Here is a 16,251-nt window from a genome sequence, read left to right as displayed (position 1 = left end):
AAGAATGAAGAGATGGAGCCAAAGGGAAAGATTCCTTAACCCGAGAGACACTGTTTCATTTCTAATTGAAGTTGGCTTTGCCTTTCTTCAGGAAATTGAAGGGTTAGGTCTTTCCTTGTTTAAAAAAGAATGCCCACCTAAAGAGGGTTACAGTGGGTGTGAATGGGCAGGTATAGGGTCACTGTTGAATTCAATGACCTCCTCCTAACACTCCCAAAGCTATCACAAACTCCATCATAAAAACAAAAGTTCTATGAATAATGTTTAATAACACAATTTGGGGATATGTTGCCATCTTACTTAAAATTCCTGTAACTTTCCATTTTTCTTAGAATTTTAAACAAACTCTTGAAATGATCTAGAATTTTTTTCTTCTGCAATCTCACTTTTTGTTATTCCCTCTACCTAAACCTACCTCACTTGCTCAGTGTCCAGTTCCTTTAATGTACTGAGACTTTTTTTTTCAGCTCTGTGTTTTTATATATTCTTATTCCTTTGCCTTTTTTCAAACAAACAAGAATACCCTGGTTCACTCATTCATAAATGTTCTTTTCTTATTTTTCCAGATTTACTGAGGCATAATTGACAAAGTTGCATATACTCAAAGTGCACAATATTATGATTTGATACAGATATGCATTGTAAAACATTTATCACAATTAAGTTGATTAGCACATCCATCATATCACATATTTACCTGTGTGTTTTGCATGTGTGGTGAGAACATTTATGATCTACTTCCTTAGCTGACTTCAAGTATACAATGCAGTATTTGTTTTTTTAACTAGTCATAATGCTGTACATTAGATCTCCAGAACTTATTCTTTCTATACCTGAAAGTTTGTATCCTTTGACCAATAGCTCCCCATGTCCCCCCACCCCATCTCCTGGAAATAAGTGTTGTATTCTCTGTTTATATGTGTTCAACATTTTTTAAATTGTTTTAGATGTCATATATAAGTGATACAACACAGTATTTTTCTTTCTCTGTCTGGCTTATTTCACTTAGTATGATGCCCTAATCTATGGTGATCACATATAGCAAGATTTCCTCCTTTCCTGTGACTGAATAATGCTCCCTTGTGTATGTGTGTGTTTATAGTCTTGTTTGTTTATTTTTGCTGTTTTACTTGTGTTTTGGGGATCATCCAAAAAAATATTGTCAAGACCAATGTGAAAGGGAAACAAAAACAGACTCACAGATATAGAGAACAAACTTAGGCTTGCCAAAGGGGAGCTGGAGGTGGGAGGAGAGCAGGGATTGCCTGGGAATTTGGTTTTAGCAGTTGCACACTATTTTATATTGAAGGAATAAACAAGGTCTTACTTTATAACATGGGAAACTATATTCAATATCCTGTGATAAACCATAATAGAAAAAATATGAAAAATAATGGCTATATATGCATATATATATACACATACATATACATTTTGGAGTACACAGAAACTAACACAGTATTGTAAATCAACTATACTTCAATTTTAAAAAAATATTTTTAAAGCACAGCCTTGAAGAATTTTATCCTACATTAGCTTCTAGAAATTTTACAATTTGTGGTCATGTATTTACATCTTTAATTCATTTTGAGTTAAATTTTGTGAGTGATGCATTAGTATCCAGTTTTATTATCTTGCATGTGCCTACCCTTTTTCCAACATCATTTTTTAGTTAGTGTCTTCTCTCTACTGGTACCCTTGTTGACCATATAAGGGAAGGTTCATTCCTTGGCTCTCTAGTCAGTTTCACTGATCCATGTGTCTGTTTTTATGCAATTCTATAAACACCATATTATTTTGATAACTATTGCTTTATAGTTCAAAGTCAGGAATTGTGATGTCTCCAGTTTTGACCTTCTTGATTGAGATTGCTTCAGCTCTTCAGGCCTTCTGTGGTTCCATAAAATTTTGGGATGACTATGTTTCTGAAAAATATCTTTAGAATTTTGATAGGCATTCCTTTGAATCTGCAGCTGGCTTTGCGGCATATGAACATTTTAACAATATTAACTCTCCCAATTCAAGAACATGGGAAAATAGGCACGTGAACATGTATAACTGAGTCACTTCGCTGTACCCCTGAAGCGGCCACAACAGTGCTAATCCCCATGTGCTGTGCGGGGCTCAGTCGCTCAGTTGTGTCCAACTCTTTGCAACCCACGGACTGTAACCCACTAGGCTCCTCTGGCGATTATCCAGACAAGAATACTAGAGTGGGTTGCCATGCCCCGCTCCAGGGGACCTTCCCAACCCAGAGATCGAACCCAGGTCTTCAGCACTGCAGGTGGATTCATTACCATCTGAGCCACCAGGGAAGACCAAGAATTCTGGAGTGGGGAGCCTGTCCCTTATGCAGGGGAACTTCCAGACCCAGGAATTGAACCAGAGTCTCCTGCATTGCAGGCGGGTTCTTTACTAGCTGAGCTACCAGGGAAGCCCAATCACCTATACTCTAATATAAAATAAAAAGTTAAAAAAAAAAACAGGCTAAAATATAGGATGCTACTTCCTTTCTAATTTAATTGAAAGTAAATAAATAAACAAGTAAATATTTCAAAGAGAAATAATTTCACAAAATTCACAATGCAGCTACAGAAATAGTTGATAAATTGTATTGTTGCTTTTTAAACGTACTGTCAACGATTCGTATTTTTAATAGTAGAACAAAAAACAACCAATAGGTTTATTATAAGGAAATATTTCATAAGTAAGAAAATAATATTACAGCAAATGGTAGCAGATGCACAATAGATTATTATTTAATTTGGGTAAAATTATAAAAATCCTATGAAAGTGTATATATATGATAAAATATATGGACATATATATATGAATGGCAAGCTAACTTAATAAGAAAATGTACCTATTTTTATCACTTAATCTGAAAGTGTTTAACCTTATGTTGAAATATAATGTAATGATCAATGTTAAAAAAAAAAAAAAAGAATATACCTTCTCATTTACAGATATCTTCCACTTTTGGAAAGTTTGATTTAGACCACTTCATTTTTACACAAGACGTATAGCAGTAACTGTTTTCACTAACTGAAAGAAAGCTAAAGATGGATACTGCTTTAATGAAAAATGTGACAATGGAAAACAATGTTCAGCATTCCTTCTGCAACCAGCCTTTGCAACACAGCGCACACGCAGAGCAGCAAGAGTGGCTCCACGGAGCTCCTTCCTCAGGAATCACACTCAGCATCTCAGTATCAAGTCATCATAGCTTTGAACTGTGTCACTGAGAATCTATGCTTTATCTCAGTTTTTTTTGTGAATCTGTTAGCCATATGCATCTCAAGGTAATTTTGGCCTTTTTTCGTTTGGGCTTTTGAAAAGTCCTAAGAATGTTTTACTTTTGAATAATGGGTAAATCTGTATTTGTGTCTTCTGCATTTCTTTTATCAACATCTTATAGTTTTCAGTGTACAGACCTTTCAACTTTTCTTCTTGAATGATGCCATCCATCCACCCCTATGTGAATGACATCCCATGATTCCCATTGTTTTTAGAGAAAATGTAATTTCTTTTAGGTAGGGCTTTTCGAAAAACCTAACTTGAAGCTGCTGTCCTCTGATAGTCTCTCTCACAAAGGCACTGCTTTTAAAATTTTGGTTGGTTTCTGTCTGTTTTAAAACAATGCAATCTAAAATTATATGTTCAGTTGGGTGTTGATATGATTGAGGCTTGTTTCCCTCACTGGACTGAAAGCTCACTAAGACGAGGGCTGTCTCTGTTTTGTTCAACATGGTGAAAAGAATGCCTAACACAGGGTTTCAGATGTAAAAATTTGTGTCACATATTTGCTAAATACTCTGGAATGAAAGAATGAGTAATGATTGCCTGAAGTCCACTTAGTACTCTGAATGCCCCAGAATATCAGGACTAAAGCATGCTTAAGGAGGCTAGCAGTATGTTGATTCCCCACTAAATTGTTAGCTGCTGTTGAATAGAAAGTTAGGGTGTTCTAGTGCTCTATACTAGGATAATGGACTGAAGAATCCCATGAAGCTGTATATTACGTAAGAATGTGATTAATTATATTACTTGGTGCCCTTTTTCTAAGAAGTCTCTGAATATATCTCTTTCTGCTCTTCATTTCAGGAATAAGTAGTTTTACTTCTCTGGACACCTGACTTTTTAAAGGCACTGTGAATTATGCAACTAAATCTTGCTTAACTAGAGCTGAATTCTTGAACCATGTGGAGTAAGAGAAAGAGAACTCATAGCACATGACAACTATATTAACTTTTTCTTGTCTTATTTTTTAAAATCTTTATCTCTGCTTTTCCCTTTTGCCTCTACTTTATCTCCTACTTATACTTCATAAACATTTTTATTTCTGCAAATAATTTTGGAAACAACATACATGGCTAGGTCCCATAGTAAAGTAACATATATTGAAATTTGAGACTCTGAGTCCAAAGTATATATTGTTCATACTAAAATTTTATGTGGAGAACTACTGTAGACATATAAATCTGGTGACCTGTGAGTGGAGGCATAACAGAGGAGAGAAAGCAGAACAGAAGTAGAGACACCATGCAGAACTCTGGTGTTCTGATCCAGATAAAAACGGATGAGTGTTTGACCCTCAGTGGTAAGGAAAGGGATGCTTACCCTGGACTGGTAATCTGCAAATTGTTCAGAAAATAGGAGTAGACTGTAAGGTCAGATAGATATAGGAGAAAATCAGACATCAGCTACCTTAGGCACCCATCAAACACAAAACATAGCTATTTCTTAACTGATTTAGTGACTAAATGACTCACCATGACCAAGTCAGGCATACTGAATTTGAAGAGAGAAAGAATAACATCAATTCAAAAAGAATAATATAAATACATTTTTAACATGACATGCGTTTGGGGATACAAAAATGAAGAAGAGACTCAGTACTAGCAGTACTTCTAATTAGTCAAGTTTCAAGCCCACATCTTAGTCTGTACATCTGTACATGCTTTTCTATCTTACAGGCGGTGGAATTTAGCTTCTTCTGTATACTTCTTCTTAGAAGCCTTTACCCTCTCCATCTTGTTGGGCTTTCTCAAGATTGAATGAAAAATGAGCTTTGTATTTCATCTTTGTCTTCTTCCTTCCTTTGTTCAAAATAAACATTTGCAGTCTCAGTTTAATAATTCCATGAAATAAGATTATTTCATCTTTTCTTTTTAATTTATTTATTTTTAACTGAAGGATAATTACTTTACAATATTGTGTTGGTTTCTGCCATACATCAGCATGAATTAGTCATAGGTTTATATATGTCCCCTCCCTCTTGAACCTCCCTTGTCATTTTTCTCTTGATAAACATTGCTTATGTACTAAATACATGCCAGGACCTATACTTGATGCCATTCAGAAATGGGTTGTAGTAGCCAAACTAAAAGTCTAGAACTTCACATAGTCATTAAGGTAGAAATGTCTTGCTCTATTATGACATAGAAATTACCATAATGTATAAACATGGAAAAAATTTCATATTCCTTAGAAACATCTTTATAAAGAAAAAAAGATACTGCACATTTTATTTATTTCACTTAAAGTTTTGTATCACATTAGAGCAATCAAAAGAAATTGCCATTTTCTGGTTTCCAGAAACAATATTTAATATGTACTATATATTATTTCTTAGACTAAAATTTTAATTTTTTGCAATTGAAATGGCTGGGAAGACTTCTGCCAAAAATAAAAAAGTAATAAAGAAAACAAAAGCACAGCCCCCTGCCTCCTAGATTTCAGGCATGTATCAATAGGACCTCATAGGAAAGAGCAGGAAAATGACTTTGTCTCGTATTTTCTTGGTCTTTACTCCATACACGACAGGGTTGAGGGCAGGTGGGATGATAACATAGAGGTTGGCAAACACAATGTGAAAGGTCCGAGGGACATTGTGTCCAAAGCGATGTGCAAGGATAGAGAAGAACGCTGGTATATAGAACATGAGGATGACACAGACGTGGGAACCACAGGTGCCCAGGGCCTTCTGGCGAGCATCCTGAGAAGGGAGGCGAAAGACAGCACAGAGGATGAGGATGTAGGAGACAGCAATTAGAATCACATCTGAGATGACGGCCAGGAGGAGAACACAAAACCCATACCAGATATTGATGGAGATGTCAGCACAGGCTAGTCGGGCAACACCTATGTGCTCACAGTATGTGTGAGGGATGTCATGTGTCCTGCAGAAGGGTAGACGATTTACAAGGAAAACACATGGGAAAATAACACAGAAGCTTCTGAAGGAGATCCCCACAGCAACTGTGACAATGGTCCTGGGGGTCAGAATAGTGGTGTATCTCAAGGGTGAACAGATGGCCACATAGCGGTCAAATGCCATGGCCAGCAGTATAGATGAGTCCAGAACAAAGCTGTAGTGCAGAAAGAATAATTGTGTGAGACAGCCGGGAAAGCTGATTTCCTGGGCACCAAACCAGAAGATGCTCAGAGCTTTTGGGACACAGGTGGTAGATAGTATGAGGTCAGTAATAGCCAGCATGGAAAGGAAAAAGAACATGGGTGCATGAAGACTATGCTCCATTGCATTGAGAAGGATACTATTACCCACAATGGCCATGAAATAGATGAGGCAAAAGGGGATGCTGATCCAGACGTGGTACTGCTCAAGTCCTGGAATACCCAAAAGGGTGAAGGCATCTGTGTTGTAGCCAGTCAGATTGTACATGGTCATGGAGATCTGATGAATAGCTTCTGTGTCCTAAAACAAATTGTATGTAATGAACATTTTTAAAAAATCATATGGTAATTCTTCTTGCAGCATTTTCTTAGGGTCAGTTCTTCTCTTTCTTATTGCTAAGAAAGAACCTTCCTTTTCTGTTAACACAATGCTCATGAACTCTAGAAAGATGCTAAAGAACCAGTACTCCTAGTTATAATCACCGAGTCTCTCCAAGATATTCTTCAAACTGCATAAAATGCTATTTCCATTTTAATGACTCAGTTTTCCCTGGGTCAATGTACTGTGTTGCTGTATAGAGAAAAATGACCTAACCACACACATGCTGAGTGAGAGAAGGACAATTAGAGAAGTAGGGGCATAATTGGGAAAATATGACTTGTCCCTTGGGCCAGACTCTCATAAAGTATCATTTCATTTAGAACAATCTTCTGAGAAATTTGTTTTTATCGTCCTCATTTTTAAAATAAAAATGAAAGCTCTGAGAGCTGTCTTACCAAAGATCTCATCTTTAGTAACTTGCAGAGCCAAGCACATTAGAGGCCACAGACAACAGTGCTTTTTGCTGCTGTTCCACTCCAGGGACTTCCTCCATACCCTGTTGGACAAGAAGAATTGAGAGGAGGCAGGAGGTGTAGAGAAGTGTTTAAGGAAAGACAAAAACTGGAGCTGTAGCTTGTCAAACCAACCCTATTGTAGTTGGAGTGATTTCCCTGACACAAGAAAGTCTTGGGATTTGCAGACCATAATGTTCTCTGAGACTGTGTTATTTGATGCCCCTCTTGGATTATAATGTAATAGAGGTTGCAGCTCACCCTCCAGCCCACTCTTAGGACTTAGTGAGGTGAGTGAAAGTCGCTCAGATATGTCCAACTCTTTGTGGCCCCATGGACTACACAGTCCAGGAATTCTCTGGGCCAGAATACTGGAGTGCGTAGCCTTCCCCTTCTCCATGGGATCTTCCCAACTCAGGGATGAAACCCAGGTCTCCCGCATTGCGGTGGATTCTGTACCAGCTGAGCCACAAGGGAAGTCCAGGATTCCACAGTCCTAACATTGCTGGAGTGAGTAGCCTGTCCCTTCTCCAGCCCATCTTCCTGACCCAGGAATCAAACCAGGGTCTCCTGCATAGCAGACAGATTGTTTACCAACCGAGCTACCAGGGAAGCTGAGGCAATTATTTCAAACGTGCTTTTTGATAAAGAGAGAGATGTCCTCTAGTGGAAGAAATACACAATTTGTATATCCTAAATTCTGAGTCAAGATAAAAACAGATAAGCAACCTCCGTAACAACAGTTAATGTTTTTGAGAACATTCAGTGTACTTTTGTCTAAAGCTCTGTACATGAAACCTCTTCTTTGATGCTCCTAACAACCCTACAATATAACCTAAGAACATTACTCACACTTTCAATATATAGAAACTGAGACAGGGAGAAAGTAAATAACTCGCCAGAGCCACACAATAAGGAAATCAGTGTAGATGTCTACACTACTTATCTCCAGTCTACTCATCCTTAAACCCAAGTGATTCACATTTCTGTCCTCTTCTTTTCACTTCTGAAGCAGCTTTCATGAAGGTCACCAATGATGTCTACATCCACATTTTAGTCCTTGATGGACATCTCAGCAGCATTTGATACTACTGATTATGTCTTCAATCTTTGAATCATTTTCTTAATGTTTTATCAACACTTTTGGAGTTTTTCTTCAACCAAGTTGACATTTCAGCTCATCCTTTGATTATTCCACTTTTTGGTGTCTCTTAAATCCTGACATTCCTCAAGTCCCTACCTGAAGACCTTTTCTCTTCTATCCATACTTTTCCTGAATTATGTCATCAACTTTATATTGTCACCTCCTAATTCTTTAGATCTCATTTAGATCGTTCAAGACACACATCTCCAACTGCACTCTGAATATCCTCTTTTGGATAGCTCATGGGCACCTCAAAGTTAACTTTTTGAAAATTAAATTAAAATCTATTATATTTCTTCAGAAATCTGGTGTCCCCTACTTTTCTAATATATGAGAGAATATGAGTTTCACCTATTAAATGACCTAAAACAGAAACTTGAGATTCATCATTTATACCTTCTCTCTTTAAATGCCCTGCATTCAATCAATTTTATTGATCTAATTATTTTAAATCTAAATCAAAAATTCTTAATATAACAACCAGGATCTCCACAATCTGGTTCCACAACTTCTTCAGCTTTCATGTTATAGTCCAGGAATGCTTGAAAAAAAAATCCTCTATTTTATAAATATATATATTTTAAAAGCTATTTCCATGTGAAATATGGTGAGTTACTGTGCCACTTAATTTCCAAGGTTCCAGCTACAGTATTTAACTATTTGCTTATAAACTTTAACCTGAGTATTCACTGAAACGTCTATCTTTTCTCTGAAGACAATCAGGAATCAAACCAGAGATAAACCATGTGGTGAGGGAGAATGAGACGGCTGCCGCTCTCTAAGGTTGGGCGATCACACAGCAAGGTGTTCAGAGCTATACCGATGCACTGAGTTGTCATTCATTGATACTGCACCTCTCTGAACAATGGTCACTGTGGACAAATAAAAGTCTAAACCTGTACTGCCCACTCTTGTAAAAAAAAAAAGGAAACAGAACTTGTATTCTTCAGTGCTAAAGTCCCCTGACTACGAGAATTCCCCTTGACTGAGAATACCTATTTTCATCCCTATTCTCATTTTCAAACAAGGCTAGGTTGTGCTGTTGCTCAGTTCTATTTATCATTCGAGGGGTTTTTTTTAACTTTTTATTTTATATTGGTGTATAGCCGATTAACAATGTTGTGATAGTTTCAGGTAAACAGCAAAGAGACTCAGCCATACACATATGTAACCATTCTCCCCCAAACACCCCCCTCCAATCCAGATGTCGTTCAAGTCTTAATTAAACCCCATGTACTAATGACTTTAAAAGCACTTATCAAAATTTATTGCATTTATTTGCCTACCATCTATCTTTCTTGAGTGTAAAGACATTTTCATGTTCGTAGTTTTATCTGCTTATTCTAGTTGAATTTCTATAAAACACTTAACTTTTATTGAATAAATGAGCAATGTTTAAATCATTACACACACAAGCTCCTTACTACATCTGGAGCCACATCCCTCTCCATCCCAACTCATCCCACCGCTATTCTCCCTTCTATTTACTCTGTTTATTCAATGTGAATGTTAAAGTGTAGTTTAATGAACAAATAGCTAAAATAAATCTATAATTAATTAATTAACAAGCACACATATTTACACATATAACCAGAAGCACATGAAATCATAGGTAAAGTCTAAAAAAATCAAAATGCATTCAGTGCTTTAGAACCCAGTTTTTAGAGCCAAATGTCTTGAATTTTCACTTAATCTATGCCTTTTTTTCATTACTAAACAAACAATTTGATTTCTCTAAAATTCCTGCTTCCTCATAGAGGGAGATTTTCTACAGGAGAGAAGTTCTCCTCAGCTCAATGACTGGAAAACAAGTTCTCAATAAATAGTGACTAGAATATAATACTATTATGATGGGAAACAAGGGCATATATATGTATGGATGACATGTGTGCATGCTCAGTTACTAAGCCAAGTCCGACTCTTTGCGACTCCATGGACTGTAACCCCCAGGCTCCCCTGTCCATGGGATTCTCCAGGCAAGAATACTAGAGTGGGTTGCCATTTCCCAATCCAGGGGATCTTAACAACCCAGAGATTGAACCCACATCTCCTTATTGGCAGACAGATTTTTTACCCCTGAACCACCAGGGAAGCTGCTATGGAGGACAGAAAGTGTCAAATCACACAAAAAGCACAAAGTCTGAGTTCACTTTTCTAGATCCAAGCTCTCAGACCATTGGTTTTGGCTGCTGAATTGTATCTGCCTGACACCCTAGTCTTGCTTGTTTTCTTTGTTTTGTAATCCGTTCTCATTACAACCTTTAGACTTTACAATCTGGCTCCCAGGCCTGTGGACTAGCTCAGGGGGAAAGCAGGACTGAGCCCACCTTGTCTTCGCTTGCTCCTGCTCTGAGGTCCTCTGTGTGTCTTTCAGTCAATCTGCCCCAGGATCTGGCCTGAGCTGTGCCTGTGGCTTTCCAATCATACCTGCCCTGCCGCCAAAACAGCACTCACCAATCCCCAGCTCCTTCATGAGAATGGACAGAAATGACACTCTCAAGGGGCCAGTCTTCTTCTTTCTTTCCTGGGCCTTCAGAGGGGGCACTCAGGCTATGGACAGGTGAGAGACAGCAGACACTAATCCAGTCATTGACTTGTGGGAGGCCCCGTGAGACTCTTCCCAGGGGGTCTAGCTCATAAGGCTCTGAGGTCCCAAAGGCTGGGGTGGACTGAGTCCCTGCAGGCTCAGGTCTTCCAGAAGAATCAGTGTCTCAAGGAGTCTAATCTCCTGGAGCTTTCAAAATGGCCACGAAAAACATCTACAGTGATATTCTCCATATTTCTTTTGTAAGTGTGTGTGTGTGTATACATGTATACACACACACACACACACACACACACACACACATAAACTACTTTTTGATCCATTCTTCTAGAAAAGGAAATCTAGGTTGTTTCCATATCTTGGCTATTGCAAATAATGCTATAATAAATATCGGAGTGCAGATATCACTTCAAGATACTGATTTTTTACCCTCGATATTATAGCTTTTGTATATATACCTAGGGGATTCCCAGGCGGCTCAAGTGTTAAAGAATTCTTCTGCCAATGCAGTAGCCACAGGAGACATGGTTTCAATCCCTGGATCTGAAAGATCCCCTGGAGGAGGAAATGGCAACCCACCCCAGTATTCTTGCCAGGATAAGCCTATGAACAGAAGAGCTTCTCAAGCTATAGTCATTGCGGTTGCAAAGAGTCAGGCACAACTGCAGTGACTGAGCATGCATGCATATATACCTACAAGTGGAATTGCTGGACCATATGGCAACTCTATTTCTATTTTTTGAGAAACCATCATGCTTTTCCCATAATGGCTATAACAATTTACATTCTTACCAACAATGTACAAGGGTTTCCCTTTCTACACATCCTCACCAACATTTGTCATCTCTGGTCTTTTGGGTAATAGGTATCCTAACAGGTGTGAAGTTAAATCCTACTGTGGTTTTGATTTGCACTTCCTTGATGACTAGAGATGTTGAGTGCCTTTTCATGTGACTGTTGATCATTTGTTTTCTTCTTTGAAAAAAAAGTCTTTTCAAGTCTTTAGCCTGTTTTTAATCAGATTAAGTTTAGTCAGTTCATTATTATTATAATCATTTTTAAATCATATGTGTTCCATCTATATTTTGGGTGTCAACCCCTTTTCAAATCTATGGCTTAAAATATTTTCTCCCATTCCATAAGTTCTCTTTTCATTTATATGACTGTTTTTTTTTTGTTTTTTGTTTTTTTTTTTTGCTGTACAGAGTCTTTCTAATTTTATGTAATCTCATTAGTTTATTTTTGCTTATTTTACCTGTGTTTTTTTGAGTGTGTGTATCATCTAAAAAATTACTGTCAAGATCAAGGTATAAACTTTTACCATAAGTTTTCTACTATGAGTTTTATAAATTCAGGTCATATATTTAAACCATTAATCCATTTTGAGGGACCTTCCTGATGATCCAGTGGTTAAGATTCTGCTCTTCCATTGCAGGTGAGGGTTAGATCCCTAGTCATGGATCAAAGATCCTGCATACCATGCAGCACAGCCAAAAAAACAAAAAAAGGAAGTCATTAATCCATTTTGATTTAAGTTTTGTGAGTGATGCAACATCAGGATCCAGTTATATGATTTTTCTGTCAGTATCGTTTTCCCAACACCATTTATTAAATAGACTATCCTTTCCCTGTTGGTGCCCTTGTGGACCGTATATGAGAGGGTTCATTTCTTGGCTTTCTAATCTGTTCCACTGATCCATGTGTCTGCTTTTATGTTATTCTATAATCACCATATTGTCTTTATTACTATTGATTTATAATAGAATTTGAAATCAGGAAATGTTTTGATTCCAGCTCTGAACTTTTATCATGAGATTGTTTTCATTCCTTAGTCTTATGTGGTTCCTTGATTCTATGCCTGTGAAAAATGGCACTGGGATTTTGACAGGAATTGCACTGAATCTGCAAATGGCTTTGGATTGTATGAACATTTTAACAACATTAGTTCTCCCAATTCAAGAACATTATACACCTTTCCATTTGAAAGACACCCCCACTTTTCAAAAGTTTGCTTTACACCACTTAACTTCTATGAAACACTTAAATTCATAACTGTTTTCACTAACTGAAAAAAAATGGAGGAGGATTATTGCTTTTATCTATAAAGGTGAAAAGGGAAAAGAATGCTCAGCATTAGTTTTGCAGCTAACCGTCATAGAGGAGCGCACACCAAGAGCAGCAGGACTGATACTGCATGAACCTTCCCTGGGAACTATTCTCAGCATCTCAGCATCGCCTTCAGAGCTTTGTACTGTGTCAGTGAGCATTTATGCCTTATCTCAATTATTTTTGCATCCATTAGCAAGATGTGTCGTAAGGTTATTTTTGCTTTACTCTATGTTGACTTACCAAAGGTTTCATAAGAATTATCTCCTTTGGAAAATAATTGCAAACAGAACAATGGACAAAAGATAAATCTCCAGAATATATAAGCAGCTCATATAGCTCAATATCAGAGAAAAAAACAGCCCAATCAAAAAATGAGCAGAAGACCTACATGGACATTTCTCCAAAGAAGACATACAGATGGTCAATAAATACATGAAAAGGTGCCCAACATCACTCATTATTAGAGAAACACAAATAAAAAATACAGCAAGGTATCACCTCAGACAAAACAGAATGACCATCATTAAAAAAACTACAAGTGATAAATGCTGGAGAGGATGTGGAGAAATGGAAACACTTTTGCACTGTTGGTGGGAATGTAAATTGGTACAGCTACTATGAAGAGCAGTATGAAAATTCCTTAACAAACTAGGAATAAAACTACTGTATGACCCAGCAATCCCACTACTGGGCATATATCCTGAGAAAACCACAATTCAAAAAGACCTGTGGACCCCAATATTCATTGCAGCACTATTTACAATAGCCAGGGCATGGAAGCCACCTAGATGTCCATCAACAGGTGAATGGATAAAGAAGCTACGGTACATAGACACAGTGGAATATTACTCAGTCATAAAAGGAACGAATTTGAGTCAGTTGCTGTGAGGTGGATTAACCTAGAGTCTGTTATCAGATTGAAATAAGTCAGAACGAGAAAAAACAAATATTACATATTAACACATATATATGGAATCTAGAAAAATGTACTGATGAACATATTAACAGAGAACAAATGGAGACACAGAGGTAGAGAATGGAATGCTGGACACAGTGGGGGAAGGAAAGGGTAAGACAAGTTGAGAAAGTAGCACTGACATATACACAGTATCATGCAAAATACATAACTAGCAGGAAGCTGCTGTAGAATACAGGGATCCCGGCGTGGTGCTCTGTGATGACTTAGAGGCGGGAGATGGGGTGGGGAAGGGAGGCTGAAGAGGGAAGGAATATATATAATTATAACGGATCCTTGTTGATGTATGGCAAAGACTACCACAGCATTGTAAGGCAATTATCCTCCATAAAAAAAAAAAGAATGTCCTACTTTTGGATAATAGAAAAACCTGTTTGTGTCTTTTTCATTTCTTTTACCAATGTCTTAAAGTTTTCAGTGTACAGGTCTTTTGCCTCCTCTGCCTGATTTATGCTATTCTTCATCCCGACTTGACTGACATCTCATGATTTTCACATTTTTTGGGGGAATATGCAATTTGGCTCAAGGAGGGCTTTCCTAAAAACCTTATTTGAATCTACTTTCCTCTAACAGTCTCTCTCCAAAGGCAATGCATTTTACATTTTGATTTGTCATCAATAAATATAGACGCATCTCTTTCCTATAGATCATGCCATTTTCTTAATATGCAAAATCACTTGTAGACCCTTCTTGCTTTAAATAGCATTTGCTTTTTTAAAATTCTTATGACATTAATATATACTATAAACTTCTCCTAGCTTTTCCATTGTTCATTGGAACATGATTATGTCCCCTTGGTAGAAAACAAAATGGTGACCTTCTCTCTGATCTGCTTGGTCTTGACACCATAAATAATGGGGTTGAGGGCAGGTGGGATAACAATGTAGAGGTTGGCAAACATGATGTGGAAAGTGTGGGAGACACTGTGTCCAAAGCGGTGGGCAAGGGCAGAGAAAACAGCAGGTGTATAAAACATGAGGATGACACAGACATGGGAACCACAGGTGCCCAGGGCCTTCTGGCGGGCTTCTTGGGAGGGGAGGTGGAAGACAGCACAGAGGATGAGTGTGTAAGAAACAGCAATGAGGATCACATCTGAGATGACTGTCAAGATGGGACCACAGAAGCCATACCACATGTTGATGGAGATGTCCACACAGGCGAGCCGGGCAACACCTATGTGCTCACAGTATGTGTGTGGTATGATGCGTGTCCTACAGAAAGGTAGGCGTGTGAGCAAGAATACAACTGGCAGGATGATGCAGAAACTACGAAAGGAGAGTCCCACCACAATCTTGATGATGGTCTTGGGGGCCAAGATAGTGTTGTATCTCAAGGGAGAACAGATGGCCACATAGCGGTCAAATGCCATGGCCATCAGGATGGCTGAATCCAGGATAAAGCTGTAGTGGAGGAAGAACATTTGTGTGAGGCACCCTGGGAATGTGATTTCTCGAGCCCCAAGCCAAAAGATACTGAGTGTTTTAGGAACACCAGCTGTGGACAAGGTGAGGTCAGTCATGGCCAGCATGGAGAGAAAGAAGAACATGGGTTCGTGAAGGCTGCGCTCCACCAAGATTAGGTAGAGAAGGATGCAGTTTCCCACAATGGCTACAATATAGATGATACAGAAGGGAATCCCAATCCACACATGGGCGTGCTCCAGGCCTGGGATCCCCACCAGAAAGAAGGGTCTTGGGTTGTCACTGCTCAGGTTGAAAAGGACCATAGCAGACCAGGATGGCACAAGTCCCAGTTCCTGAGGACAGAGGGTAATAAATGTTAGGCTCACTTGAGTCACTTTCACTTCCAACAACTCATTGCTGCTGCTGCTAAGTCATCTCAGTCGTGTCCGACGCTGTGTGACCCCATAGAAGGCAGCCCATCAGGCTCCTCTGTCCCTGGGATTCTCCAGGCAAGAATACTGGAGTAGGTTGCCATTTCCTTCTCAATTATATTTCAAAGTGTATAATTCAAAGTGCATAATTCAATTGTTTAATTATAATTCAAAGTGAGATACCTTTATAGTGTAGAAAGATTGTTAGGAAGTTGGCAGGTAACATGCATAATGTCACACTGTGTCATGTATATTGGAACATACAGTTACTTTACCTAAAGAGACTATCTTATTTACTTTGATCATCTTTCATGATATATACAGCTTTCCAGGCAGTTTTTCATATTGGCATCAATCATTCTTTTGATTATGCAGTGTAACTCTATTAC

The 16,251-nt window shown here is 38.2% G+C and overlaps 2 protein-coding genes across 2 annotated transcripts; both read right to left on the bottom strand.

The window, feature by feature from the left end:
• Positions 1–5,749: 5,749 nt before the first annotated feature.
• LOC122697699 (olfactory receptor 52H1-like) lies at positions 5,750–6,691 on the bottom strand. The gene has a single exon (XM_043908719.1). It carries the CDS (start codon positions 6,689–6,691, stop codon positions 5,750–5,752), a length of 942 nt encoding a protein of 313 aa, XP_043764654.1.
• Positions 6,692–14,809: 8,118 nt separating this feature from the next.
• On the bottom strand, positions 14,810–15,766 carry LOC122697788 (olfactory receptor 52H1-like). Its single transcript, XM_043908819.1, has one exon. The coding sequence runs from the start codon at positions 15,752–15,754 to the stop codon at positions 14,810–14,812; it is 945 nt and encodes a 314-aa protein (XP_043764754.1). The 5' UTR covers positions 15,755–15,766.
• Positions 15,767–16,251: the final 485 nt, after the last annotated feature.

This window comes from Cervus elaphus, chromosome 1 (genome assembly GCF_910594005.1).
Source record: "Cervus elaphus chromosome 1, mCerEla1.1, whole genome shotgun sequence".
In the NCBI taxonomy this organism is placed as follows: Eukaryota; Metazoa; Chordata; class Mammalia; order Artiodactyla; family Cervidae; genus Cervus; species Cervus elaphus.
The sequence above is the reverse complement of the archived record's forward strand: the minus strand, read 5'-3'. Positions and strand labels throughout refer to the sequence as shown.